This window comes from Lepidothrix coronata, unplaced genomic scaffold, assembly GCF_001604755.1.
Source record: "Lepidothrix coronata isolate B3197 unplaced genomic scaffold, Lepidothrix_coronata-1.0 Scaffold32, whole genome shotgun sequence".
Classification (NCBI taxonomy): domain Eukaryota; kingdom Metazoa; phylum Chordata; class Aves; order Passeriformes; family Pipridae; genus Lepidothrix; species Lepidothrix coronata.
In genome coordinates, this window is record NW_016690212.1 from 6,309,599 (window position 1) to 6,335,830 (window position 26,232).

The following is a 26,232-nucleotide window of genomic DNA, read 5'->3' on the forward strand; positions in this document are numbered from 1 at the left end:
TCCAGATATTAACACAATGAATTCTATTTCCCAGGAGAGAATTGACTCATAATAGTCACTCAGAGATCCTGGAGAAACTGAAATATTAAATGATCAACAGCTACAGTGGGCAGACACACCTGGTACCAGAGAATTGAAGGTTTGTTTGATTCTCAGTAATTCTGGGATGGACTCTATGAATGTACTACAAACAAGACAAAGCAATCTTTGCATTTGCCAAGCAGAGGATGAAAAGGGGGGAAAAAAACAAACTAAGATTGTAAATGAAAATTATTAGTGAAGAGTCAAAACTACAAGTCCTTGCAGATGAGAGTCCTGTTCAGTGACAGAGTCAATGAATATAGAGGTAACAGCTGATCTCTTTAAGAGAATGAACTTGGATTTTCAGGTATCTTTAACAATATCCTTAGTTCTATACTGTCTTTCAGCTATAAGCTATCCACCACCTTCAACACTACAACAATTTGGAAATTAGCACAAATAGCAAGGTTGAAAAATTTTATCAGTAACACCAAATTATTGAGACTAGTTAAAAACTCACTGATGAACTGCAGAAAGACCTTGGAATACCACCTACTAAAATGATAAAATAGCAGGAAATTGAATTGTGGGACTGTGGCAAGAAGCAGAGAGTTTACCAGGAAGTTTTCACTCTGAAACTGTTTACATGTGTGCAGGGACACCCGGAAGAGAGATCCATTGAGGGGCTGAGCTGTATCAGGCTCTGAAAATCCTTTGATGAAAACAACTGACAGCTAAGAGAACATTCAGATGAAATATCATTTATGTTTGTTCTGCTCTTACTCTTCCCTGAGCATCTGTTTCTGACTGCTACCAGAGAAAGGACAGTGGGCAGCTGGACTTGTGGTGCAAATCAGTACAGCCATTCTAACACACTGAGGGTAGGAAGGGTGAGATGCCCCTGATTTTATTTACAAAACATCTCTGTCCATATTAGTTGCTAGGAAACAAAACAGACCATATGTTTCAATAAACATATTTAAGAAACACCCCTTCAGTTACAGTGTTAAAAAAAGTAAGTTATAGGAATGACTATGGCTGGAAAATGTGAGAATGATGTTATGTCAAACCCATGGCACTTCTCCAGTTTGAATTATATACAGCTCAGGTCCTTCTAAAAGAAAACAAGGGAAAAAAAGCACATTGCAGAATTTTCCCTAAAATACAAGGGGGAAAAGGCAAGATAAGATAAAAGGTGCCATATGTCTTTGCTGTATCATGTTCTGCAAGAGTCACAGATGACACAGAGTTTGCAATCTGATGACTGCTTTAAACTTTGTAACTCAAGTGGGGCATTTTGTTTGTTTGAGGGGTTTTTTTGGCACCTGTTTTGCCTAAAATACATTTTGGGTTATGAGTTCATTATTTATTAAAAATAAAAAGTTGTGCTGATGGTGAGCAAATAACTGCAACGTTATTGTATCTTAGAGTTACAAAGGCACCATAGATTAAATAGGATTAAATCTGACTTCTAACAGGTATGGGCACAATCTGCAGAGCTCTGGTTTAGCTCTGAGCACTTCTACTTGCACAAATCCATAGGAAATTAACGGGAACAGCCCTTGGAATGCAGGCGTGCACAGCACATGCTGAGGATGCTGCCTCCGAGCCGAGGTTACGCCTTTTCTGGAGCAGCAGGTGCCAGAGCAAAAACAGTGTGCTGTAAACTACCACTCACCAGCGGGAGCTTCAGCGCTAACTACTGCTGACAAAGAGGTCCGCAAATCGAAAACAACCAAAACATATATCCAAACACCCACGGAGTCAAGAAACAGAAAACCCGGGGCGTTCTTAACGCCCTAATTCGCGGGGGCACGATGCCATGCCCGCACACCGGCTCCCAGCCGCAGCAGCGCCCGCACAACTCCCGGCGAGAACCCCACCCGGGGGCTCCTGCGCACCCACCGAACTTCACCGGCGTCCGCACCTCCACGGCGGCCTTGCTGTCCACGCCGTCCGCCACGATCGCCACCTGCCCCAGTGCCTCGTCGTGCTCCACCCGCACGGGCTCCCGCTCCCGCCCGCGGGGCGCGGGGCTCCCGCCGCTCACGGCCACCAGCACACGGTCCGCGCCCGGCCAGCGCTGCGGGTCCAGCGGGCGGACGCTCACCTGGCACGGCAGCCGCACCCGCAGCCGCCCCCGCGGGCTCACGGGCAGCGCCCACTCCCGCGGCGCGGGCGGGCCGGGGCCGCTACGCCCGCGGCGCGGGGGGACGGGCGGCGCCCACCGCCCGCCCGCCGCCCGCACGGCCAGAGCCGCCCAGCGCGGGGCAAGCGCCCTCATTGCCGCCGGCGGGGCAGGAGCCGCCGGGAGCCGCGGTAGGAGCGCGCGGAGCGCCCGGGACGGACAGGACGGAGCCGCTCCCCGGGAACGGCCGTGACCCCCGCCCGAACACGTGACGCGGCTGCACGCGGGGAGCGGCCCCGGCGCGGACGGTAAACAGGCCACGGCCGCGCCGCGGGGGCTGCTGGGAGCTGTAGTTCTGCAGCGCGCGGGAAGAACCACGACCGAGCCCGCGGGCCTATCGGCGAACGGGGAGGGCGGGGCATCGCCGTGAGTCTGCTGCGATTGGGAGGCGGGGAAGGACGCCGGAGCCAATCAAGAGCGGGGGCGGGCGGGAGGATGTGGCCCGGTTGCCATAGCGACGGGGACGCCGCTCTGGCCGGAGGGCCCCGGGGGGCCCCGGGGGGCCGGAGCCGGACCGAGATTGGGATCGGGGCCGGGGCCGGGAGAAGGAAAGCCACCGCTCCGACGTTGAGGCGAGAAGCGAATCCAGCGGCGGCGCCTCAGCCCTGTTTGAGGAGTTCCTGAGTGCGACCCCCGGCGCGGGGCCCGGGGCGGTGCCCTGTGCCGTGCGTGAGGACACGAGGTATCCCGGGGCGTGAGGGCCTTCTCCACGGTGCCTCAGGCTGGAAGTGGCGCTGCCAAGCGTTGGTTTCCAGTGGGAGAACCGTGGTGGTTGGGTTTCAGCCCTCTCGGCTCCATGGCTCGGCAGCCTCTGCGCCGCGGGATTTGACAGCGGCGAGGAGGAGGCAGGATGAGAGGGATGGGAGAGGGGGAGGCGGCAGGGCTCTATGTCGCAGCCTGGCAGAGAGGCTAGCTGTGTTAAAATATGCTCGGTCAGAGGGTGAAGAAGCAGTTTGGCAGCTCTGCTGGAAAACCAGGGGTTCTTTTTTCCCAAGGTGGTAGTGCGAAGCTCCAGAATCACTCTCTGTCAGTAAGTTTTGATTAATGTACTATTTATTGTGATTGCTTTTTAGCAGTTCTAAAGCAAGGCAGATAAATATTTTCCTGACCTCTGTACAGACGGGCCATGAGAGAATTGTCCTTACAGGGTTTACAAACAAGCGGGAACCATTTAATTCAGTTTAAAGGACTTTTTCGGAGTTCATAGCCCCCATTATCATTGTATAACAATTAAAAATAAATGAGGTGGGGCAAGTGAGCGACAGATGATGTGGACTGCATTCATATCATAGGTGTAGTTTACTGCCAGTAACAGAAGCGAAATATGCACAGTAAGCTGCATTGTCTTAGCAGCATTGCAACACAAGAAATAATGAAGTCTAGGTGTGTTACTTCATTATTACCTCCCTTTTGCACTCCATGCATTGTTTTTCTTTTTCATAAATGATCATGCAAACATGATACTTGCTCGTCAAACACTTCAGTGTCATTAGCCTTATTTTAATTTCTATCACTGTCTGGCAGTGGTTATTTATGAGCCTGAAATGACATCTCAGTGTCATGTCAAGAGGAAAGAATATGGCCCTGGCTTTTTGGTCCATTGGTAATTATCACTGTGGAAAGTTTAATAAAGATCCATATTTGTCAATAAAGCCCTTCAAGTTAAGTTATTTCATTGGTTTACATCGTTCAATCTCAAAAAAATTCTTAGATGAAACACAAAAAGAGCCAGCCTGCCATATGATAGTTTAGTACAGAAAAATAGAATTCTAGAAAGTCAAAAATGCATTCAGAAATATCTTGGGACATGATGGAGGATGGAAGTTACTTTTTTCAAGTCTTCAGGAATAGTTGATTTTGTGGGGAAAAAATACTACAGAATTCTCACTCTTAAGACTAAATACCAAATTTGAACGTTAGGTCGTTTGCCAGGGAAACAGTTACAGACAAGGAGTCTGATGCAATGTGCAGGGATTCCACTAGATGACAGCCAGCTCAACAACTGACTCTGTAGTCCTGTTCCAAGGGAATTCAGTCTCTAGTTAGGTCGGGCTTAACCGTTTATCCCTGGGCCAGTGCTGCTGTTCCTCGTCCCTGGCTCCTACCTCCTCTTAAACGACAGTGCTGCTTTGCCATGGCCCCCTCCTCCTCCAGGGTCTTGGTACTCGATGCTCCTCGTGTAGGCAGAGGTTTATCAGTACCCACAACCCACAGTAAACTGTGCTCTGCATCATCTTTAATACTGTCAGGTTTTGTGTAGTTGAGAACTTTGTTCAAGAAACCATTCCAAGACGCTTCAGCTATGTTTGTATTTCACTGCTGGTGTTGGACTTTCTCATTAGATACAGTCTAAGCATACTTATATGGCTAAAAATGAGAAGAACAGATAAAAAATATTTGCTGAGAAGAAGTTCTTTCTCTATACATATGAAACCTCATGTTTTTAATGTTTTACTTATCTCATCTATATTTTTGCCATATTGATTCAGTTTAACTTTCATGCTCTTGTTTGGATCAGCTGGTATAGCATGTAGCAGACTCTAACAGTAAAATGAGATTTATTTTCATCTTCAATTTTCTGACTTGTCATTTGCAGGAAAAGAAAGCTATATCAAATTTACAAGTGAAGATGTAATTAGAGCTCCACTTTCGAGATACCTGCATGATTCCATGATTCCTTAGCAAGTTACAATGCTTATTTGCCATTTTGCAACATATTAGTGCTGTTGTAAGTCAAAGAATATTCAGTATTTCATGCAAAAGATAAAAAAGCCCTAGAAGTTATAAAGTGATATAAAATAGGTTTTGAGCCAAAGCAAAGAGGTGCTTTTAGGTGAAGATGAGAGAGAGATTTCAAGGGAGGAGGAGTTAAATAAAAAGGATCTATGAGGAAGGCTGTAGAAGGAATACATTTTTTTAACTTTTGTATTTGTAATTAATCACAGAATAATCACAGACTGCTACAGGTACCCAGGGGGTGTAAACTTAGTCTGCCTGGTGAGGATTGAGTTTACCCATTTGCTATAATTGTATTGAAGAATCAATGTGACTTCACCTCCTAGGAAGAAAGGAATGACACCTTTATTGGTATTTTGTATTTTTTAGTGGTGTTTTTCTGAACTGTTTCCTTGAACCTTTTTAGTTCTCAAGGCATGCCTAGGGTTCAATGTGTAGAGAAAGTGTATTTTTTTTTGTTTTCCCTCTGTACTTTAGCATTAAAAAGCACACAATGGTTTGGATTTCAGGGATTTTTTGTTTGTTACGCTCCCAGAAACTTTCTGAGGAAATTAAGTTCCTCATGGAAGCCATGCTAAATGGGAAGTGGCAAATCTTACCATTGAAATTCTTCTCGTCTTAGCCATATCTAATTAGAACTACAGCAGATAAAGTCTGTGTGTGGCTCAGAGGGATTCCCACACACATAGCAGAGACTTGAAAACAAGGGTGGTAAACAGTGGAACTTTTCACAAAAATTAAGCTGTTCAGGTACACAGCGTGCTCTCACTTCCCCAAAGTAGTTGTCTATGAGATTGTACAGTCTGATCAAACAATCCATTTAATTTACATATTTGTTACCATGTCCTATTGTATATGATGTGACTTTAATTTTAATTATAATTTAATGTTGGCATGGCTTTGTCATTTAATGACACATTCCTTCATGCTGAAGCACAGGCTCTGCCCAGTTAAAACAGAAGATCTGCTGCTTTAACTTTTGGAAAGAAGCATTAGAATATAAAATTTTAGGGGATGAAAAGAAGATCACTGTGTGATTGAATAAATCTATGCTATTCCTATGTTATTAATATTATCTGTAGGTCTTATCTCTTCCCTTCTCCTTGAAGAGGATATGGTAGAACTGGAAAAATTTTGGAGAAGGATGATAAGGACATGGAAGGCAGAGAAGGGCTTTCATGCCAGTGACAGCAGGTAGATTGACTGCTTCAGCCTAAAAAAGGATTGTCAAATGAAGATACAACATTAGAAATAAACCTAGTGGCATAGAAAAGTTGTGATTATTCGGTGGCTCATCCAGTAAAAGAACTAGGAGCCATCAAGGAGCCATATTCAAAAGGAACAAGAAGCACTGGTTACTCATGTCATGCAGAGGTAAAATAAAAATCTCCCTTCCACTTGATTTTGCCAATAACTGAAAGTTTGCATGAGTTCAAGGAGAAAGGAGGTGAGTTCAGGGAAGCATCACCACACCATGACTGGTGGATACTTCTGTCCCTCCCCAGGCATCCAGTGTTGGCTGGAGTCTCTGTGCAGAGCTAGATCAGCTTCTGCTCTGATATCACTGTTCTTATGTTCCAACTGCATTACATAATTTCTCTAACTAATGTGAAATGCTACGTCAGTCGTCTTTCAGAGTAACTTTTATTTTTCAAGATTTATGTGCAAAAGGAGGTAGCATGAAGATGTACATAAATATCCTGAGGTTTAGATTCTTCACTGAAATTGGAACAGAATTCCAAGGGAAGTGGTTGAGTCACCACCCCTGGAGGTATTTAAATTATATGTAGGTGTGGCACTTAAAGACATGGTTTAGTGGTGGACTTGGTAGTGCAGGGTTAACAGTTGGACTCAATGATCATAAGGATCTTTTCCAAACTAAATGATTCTATGCTTCTAATTCTACAAAGGGATTAAAATAAAGTTTAAAGGGGTCCATCAGTCACTTGAAATGTATTTCCCTCAACAGAGACTTTTACAAATTTTGTGTCTTCTAAATTAGTCTAGTTGATGCATTCATACATGGAACTGCATCTCTTATTGCTCAGAATAAAATTTTACTACTTTTGCATCTGTCACTCTCAAGTCAATGCTGCAAAGTATCATCTACCTGGATTCTGCAATGACTTGTGTATGGACATTGCTGTTTGCTTAAGGAAAGATGCTGAAACTAGTTTGGGCAATCCGAGTTCAGATTTTTATTACTATTGCTGTCCTGAAGCTGTTTCACAAGACAATTCTCAGCCTGACTTGACCCAGGTTCCAAAACAGACTTGTAATTCCCGTTCTCTGCAATTCTGTGTCTTGGATCAATGTTGTGATATTATTTGCAGTTCTGCAGTTTGAAAACATCCATCTTTGTTGAACTATTCTGTAAAGTTAGAAATCATGCCAACTTTAATTTCTATTTCTGTTAGACAGTTTATTTATTAGATACTGCAAATGTACACATTTTCCACTTTGCTTTTTGAACTTTATATATCTGATTTTGTATAAGCTGAATTTTAAATTTAGTCATGTACCAGGTAACGGAAGAATGCTAAACTTATTTTAATGTCCCATAAACATACATATGTTTTGTTACAGTCTGTTCCCTCTTACAACAGAGTGGAGACAAGGGCTTGTCGCACTAGTTAAGGCTGTCTAATGATTTTTCTCTGTCTCAGCTGTCTATAGCTGTGTCTTAATATAATAATATAGACTTCTCAGATTCAGAAGAATTTTTTTTTGTTCTCTCCTTGCCCAGCAAACTGGAGTCTTGGTGAAGACTTTTTTGTACTCCTGTACTCTGCAAGGAAGTGTATTTTTGACTGGTGTCAACTGTGTGTTTCACATATGAATATTGACAAAAGTGCCTACACCCATAAAAGTCTCAGATTTTGGCATTGTTCTGCTTAGAGTTTCTGCCACAGTGCTTTTCCCTCTGTCTAAATTCTTCCAATACATTCAGAGGAACAAATAAAGCAGCAGCAGCCATAAGTATAAGACGTATATGCTAAAATATTCAACAATTCTTTATAGATGAAAATTGCTCTCTGTTTATAAATGTGTATACATGTTTATGTACAGTAACTCAGAGTTTATTTCTTGGTCCCTATGATGTTTACAGTTATTTCACAATGTTTTGACTCCTCCTGGAGGGATCATGGAATTGCTTTTTTTCCATAAGCAAATACAGACACTGAAATCTCTCTAAAAGTCAAAATGTCCCTGAAGGAATTCCAAACAGCACTGAAGAAAGTCATAAACTTCTCAGTTTAACTTTCACTACCTTAATAGACAAGTGGCATTTCAAAAGGTGAATACAAACAACACAATATATTTGTATCCATTTTCCCACCACAATTATAAAAAGAAATTATGTTTTTCTTAACTGTCAGCTTTCTGGCTGTGCAATGCAAAATTGTTCTAGCTGTTTGATTGGAATAATATGGTATATACTACTGAAATGCTCTCAAAATTTTTTCTTCATTTTATTAGAGTTTTAGTTTTGATTGTCCTTGATTTATAATAAAAAGCTCTCTTTTAAGAAGGGGCAAGGTCTCCCATATATTATGTGAAAGGCTGGATGGTGTCGAGACTGAATAATCTGAAGTTAGTTCAGCATCTTTTGCAGCTGATATGGGTTTTATAATGATTTTGTCCCACAGCAGAATACAATGTTCTCTGCATAATAGTTATCCTGCATAGTAATTAGCCTAGAAAGATCTGCTGGTGTCAAGTGAACATTTGCAGAAGTTGGCAGTCTTTCTACCAAAAGTTTGAACTAAAATGCTGTGATACTGATTTGTCCATTCCCGTCACCTACAGACAACTTCAATGAACTCGTGAAGGAATTCTTGAATTCCTCCATCTATGCTCCATCTCTACTTTGCACTACTTTGCTCTACAAATGCTCTGTGCCTCCCCTGTCTCACTGTGTCATGGCAAGATTTCTGAGTGCCTCAGAAATCTGTCTTTCCCTCTCTTTCTTCTGCAAGATACTTATTGACTCTCTTTGGTCGTCTCATATCTCTCGTATCTTGCTCCTGAAATGTTTTGTCTTCTTTCATGCTGCTTCATGCAAAAGGTTGGTATTTTAAAACTCTCTGAATATACAAAACTCTTAAGATACTGTTATGCCAGAGATGGGCTTGTCAGCTATTAATTGGCATCTGATAGACATTGCTGCCTTATCAGGGTACCAGGAGCATTGTATCCCCTTGTATTCTACCTCCCATTTCCCTCTTCCATCTCAGCATTTTCACACACCCCAGAGAGTTCTGATGATAGATGCCTGGGAACATAATTCTCAAGTGCTGTACTTGAGTGTTTATACTTTATGTAAACACAAAGTGAAGTTACATGAAGTTGTAGTAACTTTATGGCATTAGGTCTCATCTTGCTCAGAAGCAATTAAAGAATGTCTTTGATCTAACTGTTCCAAGTGCAGGTATCTTAGAAATTTCTGTTTCTAAATCAGAACTATGAACATGGGATTTTCTCAAATATAAATATAGGGAAATTATCTTTTCCAATAACCCTACTTGTTCCAACTTTCTTTTTTCTCTCTGTGTGTGTTTATTAAAAGACTGTGTTATGTAATTTGAAAAAGAGCTTTCTTCAGGATAAAGCTTATACCAAACTATGGTTTTGAAATTTGGATTTTAGCTTCTTTTAAAGCGACTTCTTTTGGGTAAGAAAAAAAATATTCCCACACTTACTAGGGATCAAAATACAACTTAAATCCTGTGAGTTTTATTATTACTCTTGAATTAGTTCACTTGGATATTTTTCAGGATCATATTATTTTAACAGAGGTCATATATTGAAAATGTAACCTGGTACATAACTGAAATGTTAGTACTACATAGGAGCTCTGACATTAGGAGGTCTCAGAATAATGATTTTTCCCAGTATTTTTCTATCTCCTATTCTCAGATTTTATATCCTGTTTTCCCACTTTGTATGCTTTCAGGGTTTATTTGATGAGTTTGGTTTTTGTGTTTGTTTAAGTATGGCCATGAAATGCCTTACAGACATGAATAACTTCAGTGATATTCCTCACACAAGTTAGACCAGTTCTTGTCCTCAAGATCTCCGTGTTTTGTGAAGGGGCTCCTTTTCAATGTAATTACTCCCTACTGGGTCAAGGGACACTGAAGGTTGGTCTTATGTTGAATGGAGAAAAGGGGAAATACATTCCTGGATTAATTTTATGGAAAACACAAAATTCAGAGCACTTGGAGACTTTCTGTATAAAGACAAGCCTGAAGGCAATGGCTGGCCTCCCCCATATAACAGATTTTAAAACTCATCTGGTCAAAGCCCTAAGCAAGTCAAGTTAGTTTTGAAGTTAGCCCTGCTTTGAGAAGGTGATTGGACTAGATGACCCCAGAGGCCTTTTCCAGCCTAAATCTGTTATTCAGTGTGTGTTCTTTAATATTGTTTTGCATGCTGTCTAACATTTTATGTGATGGTAACACAGCCAAACATTAGAGGATTTTAAAAATACTCAAAAGAATGACAGAGTGGTAGTGCAGCCTCTTACAAGTCTTTCATGAAGTTGTAACTGTAGGCTTGCCCAGGTTGCTCACATTGTGACTTGTGTTGTTTGAATGTGGGTCTCACATGTTGATCTGCTTTTTTCACTACACATTTATCTTGCACAGTCATGTATATCCCTGGATCTAATGAACTGTATTTTGGTATTTTTATTGCTTCCTAGAACTTAAAACTATGAGTCAAGCCGGTGAAGAAAGTTCCAGTGTCACAGAATTTGCAACTGAGAATGAGCAACAATTGACTCCAACAATCTATAGCCGAGACGAGGGATCCACTGACGTAACAGCAAGTCCTGCATTTCAGTGTTTAGATGAGGTACCATGTGCTCCATCTTTCCCTGTCTGTAACAGTGCATATTGTGTCCAAATGTATTAATCTGAAGTGTATATTTTGTTGTTAACAATGGAAGGTTATTACCATAGACCATCTACAGTTTCCCCACATCTTCTCTGATTTTTTTCTAAGTGGTAAAAAATTTTGTGAAGCATTAACATGCATAAGGCATATTCTTGTCAGGGATGCTGTGCTTAGTAGATAATCATGTTATTTTTTCCAGTGGTCATGGCCTTAAAGAAAATGAGAATAGAGAGGTCTTGGTTTTGGTCTTGTAGTATTCTAGCTATAGAGGTAATTGCATCATGATTTGTAGAAAGGCTTCACAGCTGCTGGAAAAATCCCAGGTAAGTGCCTCCTGAGGCACTAATAACTGATGATAATAGAATAAACCTTTTGGAACTCAGTTTCTTTTGCAGGATTTTCTGTGTTAAGGAAATTTTCAGAATACTAGAAATATTTTAGAATTTAAGATGTCAAATACATATGAAATGAAATCCTTAAAAGTGTGATGCCAGAGGAGTCATTAAGAGATATCTAATCCAAAGTTTACACTGAGTAGATTCTCTGCAGATAGTTGTCTAATGTATTCTTTAAAACTTTGATGAAGATAGCTCTTTGTGTATCCTTTTTCAGCATTTCGCCATTGCCAGAGTTTTAGAAAATAAAGATGTTCTCCCTAAATCCCAGTTTAAATTTCCTTTGGAGTGAATAATGCAGCTTTCTTCTTTCTTTCCCACAGTGACAATGGAGAGCAGTCAATTTCTACCTTCTTTATAATAAAAAAGTACATCTCTCTTGTATCCTTAGGAGGATTTGTTCTCAGAGTTCTTACTTACAGTTGCTTTACTTTGGGCTCTTTCCAACTTGGATGTGTCAGATCAATTTGCTAGCCCAGCTCTCTTTCACTGCCTAGGACCCAAGGTCGTTAGAAAGGAAGGGCTGAGAGTTTGTAGTGAAGGGGAAAACAGGACTGGCCTTTTCCTATCCTGCCATCAGATCATACTGAACATAGCATGAGGCTGCACAGTCTGTCTCTCTCTAATCCCTTGTGCATTCAAGAGGCATAGAGATCTTTGCTTTCAGTCCAGTGCCAGTAAATGGTGAGCCCACAGCTTCCAGAAGTTTGGCTTCCAGTATTGTTGCAGCACAACCCCCCTTTCTTCTTAGTCCAGGGCAGTTGCAAAAGTCCAGGACAGCTCAATTCTCAGGAGAGTTGACCTCTCACCTTACAGAAATCCTCGTGTCTACTGAAAGTATGGAAACTGCACTTTGGGGAGTACTTAATTCTTTAGCTACTGCCATAATTTTTCTATAAATTTTCAGTTGTGGTTGAATTTTTGTGACATTGAAAAGAAGCATATGCCTAATACAAGATATCTTTACCTGCCCCTCCCTCCACCCTACCCGTGGCCCCTTCTAAAGTGTATTCTACCTTTCTGTTTTGTTTTCTTCATTTTTAATCATGGTGAAAACCTATTTTTCTGGAGTTATTCTATAAAATTATTAGATTGTTTGGCCCATTTTTTTCTCCACAAAAATCTTTCCGAGGAGGTTATTCTGCATATCAAATTTAAGGGTAACTTGTTTAGCTCTGATAACATTGTAAACCATTAAAATGGGAAATATGGGGTAAACTTAGTATTAGATGTGTGAACTCAGGAAAAAACATGCTGTGGAAAACTAAAGTAAGCAATTTGCATAATATTTCATAAATGAGGTCTTTCAGCAATTCTGTCAATTTTTAAAAGGGAACTATGACTCATTTATTTGTATTACCATAATTTTTAACAGTTCATACTTGTGCTTTACGGGTGAGTTTGGCTTTTCATCACTTACTCACATTTCTTCTCTTCCACTGACATGTTTGTTTTCCTTTGTTGAACTTTATACATAATTCAGGGATAAATATATTACTTTGGTCACCATAGAGGTTCTTGCATTGACTCTGGCTTCAACTTCTTGGAGGAGCTTTCAGAATTTTTCCACAGAAGAAGAATTGTATTGTCTCGATTTTACTGACTAGTCATTTATGCCTGCATAGCAGAATATACTTATCAGAAGGGGCACCTTTTGTCATTAGAAGATTTATTTGAGAACACATGTATCCCCTCTTCCAGTTAAGCCAGTCTTGTTTTTATTATGTAAACAGCAGATATGCAAACATATAAAGAGCAAGAAGTCAAACATGCACTTTCCTTCAATTTTAATAACACATAGTAACATTTCTTAGCCTTGTGGGTTAGGTAAAAATATTAAAAACAACAGAGGTTTGAACAAAGGCCACTCAGTTCATTATGATTTGCTTTTTTTCATCAAGGGTTGCTTCTTTTCACCAAGTGTTTTTCTTTATCACCAAGTAGACATCAGCCTATTCTGTTGGTTAGAAGACTGCCATACATTTACTAAATGAACTTTCCACTTCTTTGAGCCTTTGTTGTTATGTCCTTGAAATAAAGACATTTGCACTGACACTTAATTGAATTTTTTGACTTGTGAATCTTTCCTTGTATCCTGTTTTCTTCCAGTGTTAGAATTAAATCAATCTGCATCATGTCAAGAACTTTCATGGAAAACTACATAGTCTACTATCTGTATGATGAAAGTAATGTATTGCTTGGATAAATGGTACATTAAGATGCAATAAATTATGCTGTTTTCATTTTTATTTTAGTGCATTATAGACCATGTATATATAATCTGATTCTTAAAAGGCAGCAAAAAAGGTGTTGATTTTTTTCGTGTACATTATCTAAATTTCAAGAGCCATTAACTTTATTAAATGAATATTTTACTAGCAGTTAGCTTCAACAAAATGGTCTGAATTTATTCTCATTCTTTGCCTGCAAATTTATGATTTTTTCCAACAGATGGTAATCCATTTAACATCTTCCTTTATCCTTATATCATCCTCTTTACAATACTGCTGTTACTGCTAAAGCAGCAGACAAACTGAAATTGTCATTTGAATGGATAAAGCAACAGAACATGACACAAAATTGGATTAAATGCTCAAAATGACAAGATCAGACAGAATGAAAATAAAAAAGACCAATTAACAAATTGCCTCCTGCCCATTCTCATAATTTTTGTCCATGTAATTTTTGCCCTTCTCTGTACTGCATAGTAACATTTTTTCACTCTGGACACTCAAATTATGCTTTCCTTTCCTCCAATTTTAATGGGAACATAAATAAATAAAACATCTGTTGTCATAATGATGCTGTTGATGCTTAGTTTGTAACCTGTTACAGTCTTCAAATCCTCTTCTGTTGCTTATTTTAGTTTTGTTACCCAAATCACAATCCCAGACACAAAAAAAGACCCTTACTCTACACATCTTGTCAATTTGACAATGAATCATAGAGAGCTACACTCCAGGAACAGTTTTCCATCCACTTTGTTTTTGCAAAATTTCTAAGATTTGTTAAATCTTATGAATTGATGGCAAAATCTAGTGGTTCATCTTTTTGATTCAAAAGACATGGAAAAACTAGTGCTCTACAGGTTCTTTCAGTTAGAAGGAGAAATGGAGCCTAGTATACCTTAATTCTGTTTAGTTAATTCTGTTTATTTATAAGTTGGGTACAAGCTCTTTTTTTCAGGAAAACAAAACCAAGCCAATCAACAAACAAACAGAAAAAAAAGGAAGAAATCAAATGATGGGTATCATCTCCCAGTTTGAGGTCTTTTTACTCAAGGCCATGTCTCATGCTTTTTCTTTCTCTTCCTTTTATTGGTATTTCTTGGGCTAGAAAGATAGTTCAGTCAAAGGTATACCTGCCTTTTTAAAACCATACCAGAAAAGTGAGTCTGCAACATTTATCTTGCATGTCTTTGCAGTGGATGCTCTGAAGCAGCTATTAATTCTGTAAAATAGCATACTTGTGAATGGAAAGTGCTTTCCTATTTACCAGATTCAGTGAGCGGGTACCCATTTGGAAGGTACCACAATAGTCCCATTCTGCTACTGAACATCATCCCTTTAGCACACTAAATCTAAACCTGCAGAAGAATAAACTCCTTTGGGAGATTTTCCTGATTGGTCTATTGCAAGCTGTTGTACTCTGTATCCTATAAAGATAAAATGGTCAGTGCACCCTGTCTGATACCAGCACCAAATATTTAATTTTCCTGCTTTTTTGATGGAAATTGTCACTATCATGCTGCATTTCTTTTTGCTGGTGTCCAAGTGTCCAATTGCCATCATCCACCAGAGAGCAGAAAGAACCTTCCATGAATATTTTTCAATGCTATTTTGAAGCTCGGAGTGTTTCTGAGATTAATGAACTTACTACCTCTGACTGCCAAAAGTGGTTGAACTGCTAATAAAATTGTTAAGCAAAATCCTGATTCTACTGGAAACATAGAGCAAAATCTCCATGTCTACCAAAAAATCAACAGTATCATGACAAAGACTTGTTTTGCTGCTGCTTATCTGACACTGATTTATGTCGCTCCTCTAGCTGGAAGAGCTTTAAAGTCATAGAATGATGCATATATTCAGTGTTTGGCTGTGGTTTAAGGGGAGAAAGATACCTCTCATTTTCTCTTTTTTCTCATCTGTGCTGCAGGAAAGAAGAGAAAGTTGCAGAAAGGTTGGCTACAGCTTTCAAATATAAATACTAAGAATCAATATTTCATATATTTCTTTAGTGGCATAATGATGTCTAACAGTCCCACTTAAGAATATACAATCTTTTCCAATTTTTTTTGCTAACAAACTGGTTGTTAATTCTCTCCTGACTTAGGTTAAATGGTAGGTGTAAACAACTGTCCTGTTTAATAAAGTCAATACATCTTTAATCCTAGAAAAGCTACCTTGGGAGATTAGGATATAATTATTTTTTTTAACATGAGCATCAATTTAATTTCTGTTCCCCTACACTCTGTAGTAATGTACATTACAGTACTGTAATGTACTTTCTGTTATTGTAAAGTATGATCATCAGTATATTTTCACATAGTAACCATAGCAGTGGATAATTTGTTTCAGTACTCTCCAAACATGTATGTGCTCTATCAAAGATATAAAAATCCTAACACAGCTGTTGAATGCAAACAACATTTTCAAGCTTAAGCTGATCCTGGCACACTTCACATTAAATGCTTCAAAGGCTCCTGGCACAACAAAAAAGCCTATAAATATGTTGGCACAGACAGCTAAGACAGATGTTGTCTCTGCCTCCACCCACAGGAATCTGACTGCTAATTAAATAAACTTTTTTTAACTTTGTTGATATGGTCACTTGGGAAGTCAGTTAGGCATCATAATGTGTCTGTAAGCTGATGTGTGGTTTTTTGCAACAGCTTCCAGCAAGTAAGCAATAATTTACACAGTGGATGTTAAAGTGATTGGTGGTTGTGGAAAGTTGATTGTTCTAAAAAAAGCTGTAGAGCAGTGAGGTGAGTTACAGATGCCTTCCAACAGCAGGAATGAGAATGGAGCCAGTGTAACGTGCTTTTTCTACTCAGAGGTTCTTTTCACCACTAGCAGTGGACACTGTGTAGAAGCAAGGCCAGGAGGTTGTTGGATGTGTTCAAACTATCACAAAGCTGGCAGTGTTTCTCTTCATTTCTGAAAAGCCTGTTCAAAAGCATTTATGATATCTTGTTTCTTCTATGCTGTTATAAAGTCAAGTGCAGATTTCATGCCACACAGAGGAACCACAGTTTCCTAAAGTTGTGAGAGCAGGAGAAGGAATAACCTTTAACAGTCACATCATCTTGCATTTTAGTCTTTTCTCGATCATTTCTGATACTCTTGAGACTTGACAAGACAAGCATATTTCTATGTTGTTTTCCAAAGCTATCTCCCTCTTCCTGCTTTCTCACCCAAAATACATATTTGAGACAGGGCAATCTTGTACTAAAATCGATTCTACCTGACTTTGTATGTCAGCCTAACCATGTGATGAGGAAGCCAGAGCAATGTTAACCAACCGTACATTCAATAAAAATGCCCAGTGGTGGAGAATCATCTGTTACACAGGTGAGGTTACTTTAAATGTTAAAAAGTGAATTTCTGATTTACTTTATCAAAAACACCTATGTCCAAATACTGCTAAATGAACAGAGTCTAAAGCTCTGCATGGGGAAGGATTCTAATATTTGGGTTTAGCATATGGAGGTTGAACTGCAGAGTGAAGCAGAGGGGCTTTTGTACTCTGAAGAAAGGCATGAGAATTTCTGTTTCTCAAGGTGAATCCTGCTTCTTCATAAAAATCATTGTTATTCCTTAAATGTATGTGTGTAAAACCTGCAATTATTTTCTACTGTGTAATTCTAAATGATGGCATACTATTCTTGTAGAAATGTAATCGTAATTAAACTTAGAGTTTGTCTTGATTATATGAATATAATTAAGTATTTGGGGATATTTTTTCCAGTTACTAGTTTCTAAATGGGTTCTTCTTTTACTGAGATCAGAAAAATCTGATGAACAAGGACTTGATAAATAATATTGATTCATACACTGTTCTCATGACATGTGTGAGGCTTGGACTTGACACATCATCTTAAAACATTGTTTTCTGTTTCTGGTTACCAAATTAACTTCTGTCAGAAGAATTGTAACTCTATAGAAGTTTAGTTAAAGCTATGAATGAAAGAGATTGCTTTAGTAAATGAAATGTTTGTCTTTAGTAGGGCCTGTGGATGGTATTGCTCAGCCATTTTTCTTTGAAACTTATGTGAATGTCTTCAGGCCCATATGTACCATTTCCTCTTATTTCCTGAACAAAAAGGAACACAGAACAATTTTTTTTTTAATATTTTTAAGTCCTTTTTCTTTGTAGGCCAGTATTTAATTATTTTCTCATCTTTTTTCCTCTATGAAAACTCAAAGTCAATCCTTCCTGTTTTGATTTTTCTATGACATGTAAGTTATAGAAGCTAAGTAAATTTGGTGTTTGTTTCTTTTGTTTGGTTTTGGTTTAATTTATAAACAAGGTCTAGGACCTTGTTTGAGGACCATCTTAATTCATTTTCTAAATAATCAATAAAAGCAAGTTTGTTTTCCACCAATTTATCAAGCTACCTGTTCTCAGCCCTGAGTTTGACTACAGTCTTTCCCAATAAACACCATTAGGAAAACAGGTATTTCCATTTAAAAAGGAAGGAAAAAACATCACTGCTTTCAAATCTTCATTTCTTCTCTGGTTTATTTTTTTTCTGTTTTTTTCTTTGGTTTTATTTAAGCAATGCATAGAAAGCCAAGACATGACAGTCTGCTTGGCTGATCACATTGAACAGATGGGTTTATGTCTTTATTTTTTGGAAACAACCCATAGGAATTTTGCTAGCAAACCCACTGTTAGTAATCTTCTCTAAAATTCACAGTTTAAATATTAGCAAGATTAAAAGCACAATTGTTTTCATAAAGATTATCGGTGTTACCTGTTTTCCATAAAGTGAAATACACAGTTTGAATTATTAAACCTTAGTCAGAGATCAAGTGCTTTTTGCTTGTATAAAAAAATTGTGTGCTTTAATTTGGGGTAATATTTGTATTCACATGCTTTGATGTTACTTGCATGTGATCTGAAAGGTCAAAACAGATTAGTTTGCTTCTTCTCTTTCATTTTAAAGATAGAGGTTGTGTAAACCCTTAATTGGGCAATTACTTTTTTGGCTTCCAAAATATGAGTAGTTTCAAAAAAATGTCTGAGATTTCAGCCTTTGGTATTATCTGGCAGCTGAAGTGTCATAAAACAGATCTCTAAGGAGCTATCATTATTAGCAATTACTCTCCTGGCACATCACATAGTCATCTGTGTTGGTTATGTGTGTTTTCTTATTGCTTCAATTTTTGCAGAAAATCAATAAAACTATTTATGACGAGTTTTTTGTATAGTCCCTATGTACATCTATGACAGTAGTACAGCTTTAACAGTGTGACATAATTTTATTACACCAAGGAAGAACAAAAATAATGTTTTCAACAACACTTTGTAAAACCAGAACACATTGACAGAAGTTCAGCTACAACAGTTCCAGGCAGGTAATATTCAAATTTGTGCAACAGCATTACCCTTCATTTTTCCTTTCTTTTTTTAAAGACATCAGACAAGGCTTTTGCAGGTGATATTAGTCACATTTGCTTATTCTGTTAAAAATCCTATGTTTTATGAAGTTTTCTTCAAACAAGATTAAAAAAGAATAGTTTTCAACAACTTAACAGGAAAAAAGCATTTTCAAGTAGAAGCTTGTAGATACTGGAAGTCATACTTAGCTAGTTACCATATAATGAATAGGAGCAAATTGTGCATTTAATGCAAAATTAATAAATATAATCATATGCAATTAGATATTTGCCCTTTTAACTAGTTGTTTTTTTTGTTTTGTTTAGACAATTCTTTTTTATCCCAAAATAAATATTCTATAGATTCAAAACACGTTCTCAAGGAAAGATTATACATCTTGCAATTAAACTTTTTTATTGCTCTTAAAAATTGAAATATAATAAACCAAATTACACTTGAATTATCCTTCAAAGTATTTACTTCTTTAAAATATATATTAATATTTTACAATTTTGTAATTGCCAGTGTTCTTCATTGCATAAATTATAACCAAAATATTTTTGTTATAATCTTAAAAAAAAAGTAAAGGTCATATTTGTGAAGTATTAGGTCAGATGTATACCTATATTCTGTGTATACTAATATTCCTTTAATGTCTCTTTTAACCAAAAAGTCTATACCAGCAATGACCACACTTTAACTAGTAAAGAAATAGTTTTAGTGTAGTTTTTCTGCGTCTCAAGATTTGTTTAAGCAAGATGGTGGAATAGCCCCTTGCTAAGATAAATTGCATCTCCACTCAGAATGTTGATCACTGTATTTGTAGAGACATGGCCCAGATACACAGTCAAATTTGTGCTCACTGTCTACAATGTGAGCTTTAATAACAGTATCTCTAAATGGCAATTCCTGAAGTATTTGACAATTTGATTTTTTCATTTGTTACATTTTAGAAAAAAAGTCTCACCTTGCATATTCTCTTTTTTCCTTAGAATTGCCAGTGGGTTTTTATGTTTCTGTGGCTATGAAAGGGGTAGTCTAGAAATGGGGAGAACAGTCTTTTCATATATTTCAAAACATTTATAATATTTCTTGTAATTTTAGGGTCTAATGATACTTAGATTGAGAAGTATTAGGATGAAAGCTTGAGTCTCTACAAGAGCATCTTGTAACATTTGGCTTACCTAAAAGATTCAGGAGAAAGCAAAATGGCTCTGGAAACTTAGTATGTATTTAGAGGCATTAATGCAAAGACATGGATTCTTCTTGATGTGTCTTTCTCTTACCTGTCTACCTGCCTATATAAATGTGCAGTAAGCTACACAATAGCTCCTTTCTCACACAAGCAACAAGTAGGACCTTGAGCTTGAATGGAGGAACCAAAAAGAGCAAGAATGTTGTCGTTCATTACATGCTCGCTACATGTGTAGATGTGGCACTTGGGGTTGGGGACAGGGTTTAGTGGTGGACTTGGCTGCTCTATATTAACAGTTGGACTTGATGATCTTAAAAATCTTTTCCAAATTAAACGATTCTGTGATTCTATAATTATTTCCACTGCTTTTATTCAATTCTTCCACCAACTTCTTTGAAAAAGCTTTGATAAAGAGGATGAGATTTGAGAAATCATCTTCATTTTCTAAGTTTTCTCCAAGTCTTTTTTCATGTCTTTGGGCAAACTATGTGGCCCTCTATTTTTCTAATCCTTTAAAAATAATAATTTGTAGTACTTTTCCTAATTTATATTGATATTGCCATGGTATACCTTTGAAGTTGTAAAGGATAGATGATAGAAAAAGGCTGCTCCAGCGACATTGGTTTTTATCCTAAGTGTTGACAAATTTATATGTTATTAATTATACCTATGAAATGTGTTCAGGTTAAAATGCAGGTATTCATTCAGACACAATATGTGGAAGACCATTGAAAAGTTTTAAATCATAGAATGTGATATATCACAGTCAGTAAAAGCACCAAAAGCAATGTTTAGAATATTTACGTAATGATACCAAGACTTATCTGGTGTTAAGTTTTAGCAATAACTATTCAGATACTTTCATGCTGGTTTTAATACATTATATGGGTCAAACTGTCTCTAAAAAATTATGTGGAAGTATGTTGCTTTGTCTAGAACAATTTTATGCCAAACATAACTGAATACTTGAATTCTGAGTATAATACTGAGTAAGTACGATGTTGAGTGCAATCCAATGCAAACTAGTTAAGAGAAATGTAACTGCACAAAAATCATTGGACAAAACTTTTGGGTCTGATCATGATTTTTACTGATTTAAAGGCTTGCCTATATCCAGTGGGAATATCATCAGAAATACCATGCCATGTACCCCAGAAGATGCCGTTGCGAACACCTTTGTATTTCTTGTGGTAGTACTTGCCATTGAGGTTGGCTGACAAGCACGCGTCAAACCACCAGCCAGAGCTGTAGTAGGCGCCGCAGTTTCCTGAAGGATACCTGTCGTTGTCCTTGTCTGGAGTTGTAAAGAACTTTTGGTCATGGTTGTAATGTTTGCTGTAGTGAAGGGCGTCTCCTGCTGTGCCGCTGTAGCCGTGAACGCTTAGGCGGTACTTCAGGTACTCGTTGGCCACGTAGAAGTGTTCGTATTTCGCATACTCTCTGATTCCATTGAAGTCTTCAAGATCAATTCGCAGTTGCATTTCTTGGCTCTTTGTCAGGAGGTGAATTCTGTCGTTCCCCAGCCAAAACTCCCTGCTGAGGTTTCCAAAGCCATTTTTGTAGTCATTCCAGGTTCTGTTGAAGTTAGTGCTGCCATCCTGACGCCGCTGCAGCACTGTCCAGCCACCTCCATTTGTTTGCATGTCACAGTAAACTTCAAAGCTCTCATTTCTGGGGTCAGGACTAATCCTGTAGATTCCATTACTCCTTTTGCCTGCTGTGTAATGGTCAGCACAGTCTCTCTGCATTATTTGTATAACTGGTGGAAGAAGAGACGGTGTTAGAATGAACATAATTTCAATTTTAAAAAGAAATTAAATTTTTACCCAGACTGATGTGGCATGTAGAACTTGGAATGAAGAGACTTTTACACTGGAAATAGTATTGCAGCAATTTCAGTTCTAAGGAGAAACAGATTTTTTCCTTCTATAATAGATGCCACTTAGGATCATCAGGTAGCTGTCCAAAAAACCCCATTTAAATGACTTTTTGTATGAACTTGCCAGATATTACGGGCATTTTGCTGGTTTGCTTTACCTTTCCTCCTTTTCTCTGCTCTTCATCCTATTATTACCTCCCGTCCATATTTCTAATGCTTTGTGGTTACACACTTGCTGCTTTTTATGTTTAAATGTATACAATCACACCCTGTCTGTAGTTATCTGGCAGTGTGTCAGAGAAAGAACTTTGTCCACATGGCAATGATGTTATTCTGGCTGTTGTTCAGTTAACATAATCTGATAGAGAACATAACATCCTTAGGAATGTTTCATGCGTTAATGTTGACTGTACTTTAGGAAGCAGGAAAAAAGTAATAAAATTGTCACATCTATTGTAGTAATCATGTGATTCCTAGAAAGATGAAGCTGGAAAAGCGATGGTGCTTTCCTGTGTATGTGGCATTGCTGGCTTTACAGAAAGGAAGAATTTTGGCATCTACTATTAACACAGCTTTTTCCCACCAGTGGGTGATGTGTTTTATTCAGAAGAAAAATACCCCCAGGTTTTTCCTTCAGACTGAAAGTCCATTTTTGATCTACAGTGTCATCCAGTAATGTGATTCTATTCAACAGCATGATATTAGAATTCCGTGTTCTTAAGTAATACAGAGAGCTCTCAGAAGTTCTGAGTTAAGAGTCAAAACCATAATGTTTATTCCTATTGCAGATCTGAATTTATGGGCATGTTCATTTGCAGGCTTGGATTGTAATTTTTCCTGAAATATTTAAACAATTATTCTACTTCTTGAAAGGGAGAAGTGTTCTCAGGCTGCAGCAGGGAATAAGACCCAGGACTTCTTGTTTGCCCACAAACTGGAAATTTATGAAATCAGAAAGTATAGGAATTAAAGGCTTAACAGTCAAATCTAAATCCACAATGCTTTCTAATTTATTTCATTGAATTTTGTATCAGATCTTTGGTGCACTGAGTTTCAGACCAGATACTGACAGAGAATATACTTTTCAGGCAAAATTCTTATATAATCCAATTCAATTCCTATTTAAATAAAGTTTTACTGTTTATTTCAGTGGATGCAGGAATAGATCCTACATAGGAAAAAGTTGTAGCTGTTTTCCTTGCTAGTTTTCATAATTAATATATTGCTGCTACGAGAGCTTTTCGCATGTTGCTGTAAAATATAAGAAATATCTAAATGATCATATGCTGTGAACACTACTCAACATTTCAATATGTGTAAGGAATATCTAAAATTAATTTAGTCTGTTATGAAGTACTGTACTTGAATGTGATTCATTGCCCATTATCAATATAACAAAAAAAAAATCACTCATTCTTTTCGTAAATGTTTTATATCTGAACTAAAATAAATTGATTTTAACACTGATTTTTGTCTGATTTAGGCTGATTGCGTATATGGTAAAAACATGACCTTTATTATTACTTATTTTCTGAAACACCTGGAGACCCTTATATTGTCAATATGGGTAGACAGAAGAACAGTTTTATTTTAAACTTGAATGGTAAGCAACAGAGGCTTAAATAGTGTAATGCAGCCTGATCTGTCTCTGTTTTGTCTCTCGAGAGCCCTATCTTCATATCTTTGATATCTAAGTGGTAGAATACGCTGACAAACTACTGAACATTTCCTGTTTTCAAAGATTTTTACATAGATATAAAAACTTTATGACTTTACAAAAACCCTTGATCTTGCCTTAGTAACAGTCAACATCAGAAAGAAATTATTGGTTCTATTTCATGATTTAATTAGGACAATTAAAAAGTAAAAGAAAAAAGTGTTTGTCAGTGATAACACCTCTTTCTGTTTTATGTTGCTTATATATTAAACTAATGCAAAGGATTTAGTATTAAAATGATGGTATATATGTTACACAGTCAAGAAATACTGTTAATAAGTTTTTTAGCTGGGCCTTTCACATGTTTGCTGTGATGATAAAAAAATTATTTTACTATCCATCTGTTAAAAACTAAACATTTTGATAGATTCATTTTACCCCTTCTAATTCAAGAGGAAACCATGTGTAGTTCACTGATGTTTAATGTCTTTAATGGAGGGTATTACGGTGTAAAATAATGTTGATTTTCCACATTTACCAATTGAATTGCAAAAAATTGTCCTTAAAAAATTAATTTTTTAGATGCTTACTGAAGTCCAATTCTAGGAGGGACCGAACACCTGCAGCTCTCAGTAACCCTCTAGTGGCTGCTGAAATGTTTTACAGGAGTATAAACACTAAAAGAGCAGATACTTGTGAAGTTAATAGCACAGCTATTTGGTTAAAATATATTTTAAATTGTTTACCTAATATTAGTAAAAGGCACAGAAAGCTTATACAGGCAGTAAGAATTAACAGGTTACATACCAGGTCTTGATTGCATTGCTGGACACTTAGAAGAACATTTGTTATCCAGGTTGTTCACAGCAAACGTTAAATTTGCAACCTTGCTGTCAACATAATGTTCTACATTGTTCATGTTTATGAGGCTCAACCTCTCTAAACGACCCTGCAGTGTTTGAATCTGACTCTTTGCATTTTTTAAGCTGGTTGCCATTCTGTTAACTTTGCTTTGCAGTTCCTTTACTCTGTTATCTTGGATTTCACTGTTTGCTGCTGGAGTTTCTGCATTAGGTAGCAAGAATTCATTACTACTGTCTCTTTCTTGGTTGTCATCTGCCTGCAGCTTGCAGTCTTGGCAGCATTTCTTCAGCTTGTTTACTGCTTCTTTAAGGTTCTGTACTTCTTTGAGAGTCTTCTCAAGCAGTCTGAATTCTTTGGGTAACTGGATGGTCATCGGAGGCAGATTTATCTGATAAGGACAATCCTCTCCTTCATCACATTTCCGATTAGTTTTGAGCTTTATAGGACAAGTCTCTGTAACTTTTGCTTCTTTAGCATTCTCTTCATCTTCTAAAAGAACTGCAGAGACGTTTGTGAAAGCAAGGAGAGTTGTCTTCAGCAAGACTGTGAAAACGAGGAGCTTCATCTTCACTGAGAATCGAGCAGTATGAGGAAGTATGCAAAAGTGGAACAACTTTATAAGGGCAGCTTGAAGCCTGTGAGTTATCAGACTGCCTACACTGTTCTCAGAAATGGGTGGGAGTGCTTGCATCACGGGTGATTAATAGCAGAGCAGAGTAGGTAGTGCTTGCAAGAGTAGCACATTTCAGTCAGTACTCCTGACTCAGAGCTAGTGTATGTAAGCAAAATGATGAAATGCATGTGTGCTGGTCACTTATTGTAGTTTAATTTCATTCCTGCTTGTACATGGGTTTTCTTTTTTGGGAAAAATAATCATCTAGCCATCTATAACAGTCTTCTAACATCTGTTTCTTAACATTTGAGTGTCTAAAGCTCATTCTCTAACCCAGACTATAATTTTAACACAGCAGGTGGAAAAAGTAAAAACCAGCCCCTTTCCCATTACAGGTTTATCACAGCAATAGCTTCACTGACACTCAGTCCTCTTCTTTCTAAAACTTTTCTTATAACTTAATAGATGTATTCATGAAAATTATGTAAAACCAAACAAATGTTGAAACACACATATAGTTTTGATTCCAAACATTTTTCAGGATGGAGTCACAAACTCAGGAGGATGAGCAGCACTTTCTTCTTCCTGCTTTGCCTAACCCACCTTAAAATAGTTGTCTGGAATATTCATAATTTGTATGGCACATCACTGCTAAAAATCACTATTATCTGATTGTGAGTACTTCTTATTGAACCTTTCTAAGTGAAGGGAAGTGAACTTAAGACAGTTCCCCCTTTGATGCATAGGATCATAGCTGTTGGATTACTTGTCCGGGAAACCCACAGCAAATCCTGGTGTTCTGAATAATGTCCTGAATTCTAAATCTAAAGGGAGGCAGAGAGCTAGGGAAGGAACTCTCATCAGTTTGGGGTATTGCTCTTCTTTTTATTGTGCCTCGTATCAGCTTTCAGAGTTCATCATGTGCTTTACATGACTAATCACACCAAACAAAGTAGTTCTTCTCCAGGTGACAGCTGCCATGTACTCCCTTATTTTATTTTACAGCCACCTTTGCTATTCTCATGTGATGCCTATGCAGTTTTAATGATCTATGTCATTATGCTTGTGCCTCAAAGCAAGGCATGGATGTGTCTTTATGCATTCACAACTTGGTCAAAAGCCAAATAACTTGCATGAGTAAAGGTATTTACACCAGTTCTTGTTTAATTAGTCAAATG

The 26,232-nt window shown here is 37.9% G+C and overlaps 3 protein-coding genes across 9 annotated transcripts in view; 1 reads left to right on the forward strand and 2 right to left on the reverse strand.

Moving 5' to 3' along the window:
• Positions 1–2,305, reverse strand: part of FAM185A (family with sequence similarity 185 member A) — a 40,923-nt gene extending 38,618 nt beyond the window's left edge. The window contains exon 1 of the mRNA XM_017811385.1: positions 1,927–2,305. Within this exon, the coding sequence (XP_017666874.1) occupies positions 1,927–2,305 (379 nt within the window). The remainder of the gene's footprint in view (positions 1–1,926) is intronic.
• Positions 2,306–2,400: 95 nt separating this feature from the next.
• Positions 2,401–26,232, forward strand: part of CCDC146 (coiled-coil domain containing 146) — a 70,664-nt gene continuing 46,832 nt past the window's right edge. For 2 of the 7 annotated variants that reach the window (XM_017811431.1, XM_017811438.1), the window contains exon 1: positions 10,698–10,804. In XM_017811431.1, coding sequence (XP_017666920.1) covers positions 10,800–10,804 — 5 coding nt within the window. In that variant the 5' untranslated portion in view covers positions 10,698–10,799. The other 5 variants (XM_017811435.1, XM_017811433.1, XM_017811434.1 and 2 more) reach the window with 5 other exon arrangements.
• On the reverse strand, positions 18,709–25,082 carry FGL2 (fibrinogen like 2). The gene is made up of 2 exons (XM_017811445.1): positions 24,385–25,082; positions 18,709–21,800 (listed from the first exon to the last, which is right to left on the reverse strand). Exons 1-2 carry the CDS (start codon positions 25,004–25,006, stop codon positions 21,094–21,096), a joined length of 1,329 nt encoding a protein of 442 aa, XP_017666934.1. The 5' UTR covers positions 25,007–25,082; the 3' UTR covers positions 18,709–21,093.

Coding starts and splice junctions, on each gene's coding strand:
- FGL2 (XM_017811445.1), bottom strand. CDS start 25,006: ATGAAGCTCCTCGTTTTCACAGTCTTGCTGAAGACAACTCTCCTTGCT. Junction 21,801..24,384: donor AGCAATGCAATCAAGACCTG/GTATGTAACCTG, acceptor TTCTTCCACCAG/TTATACAAATAATGCAGAGA.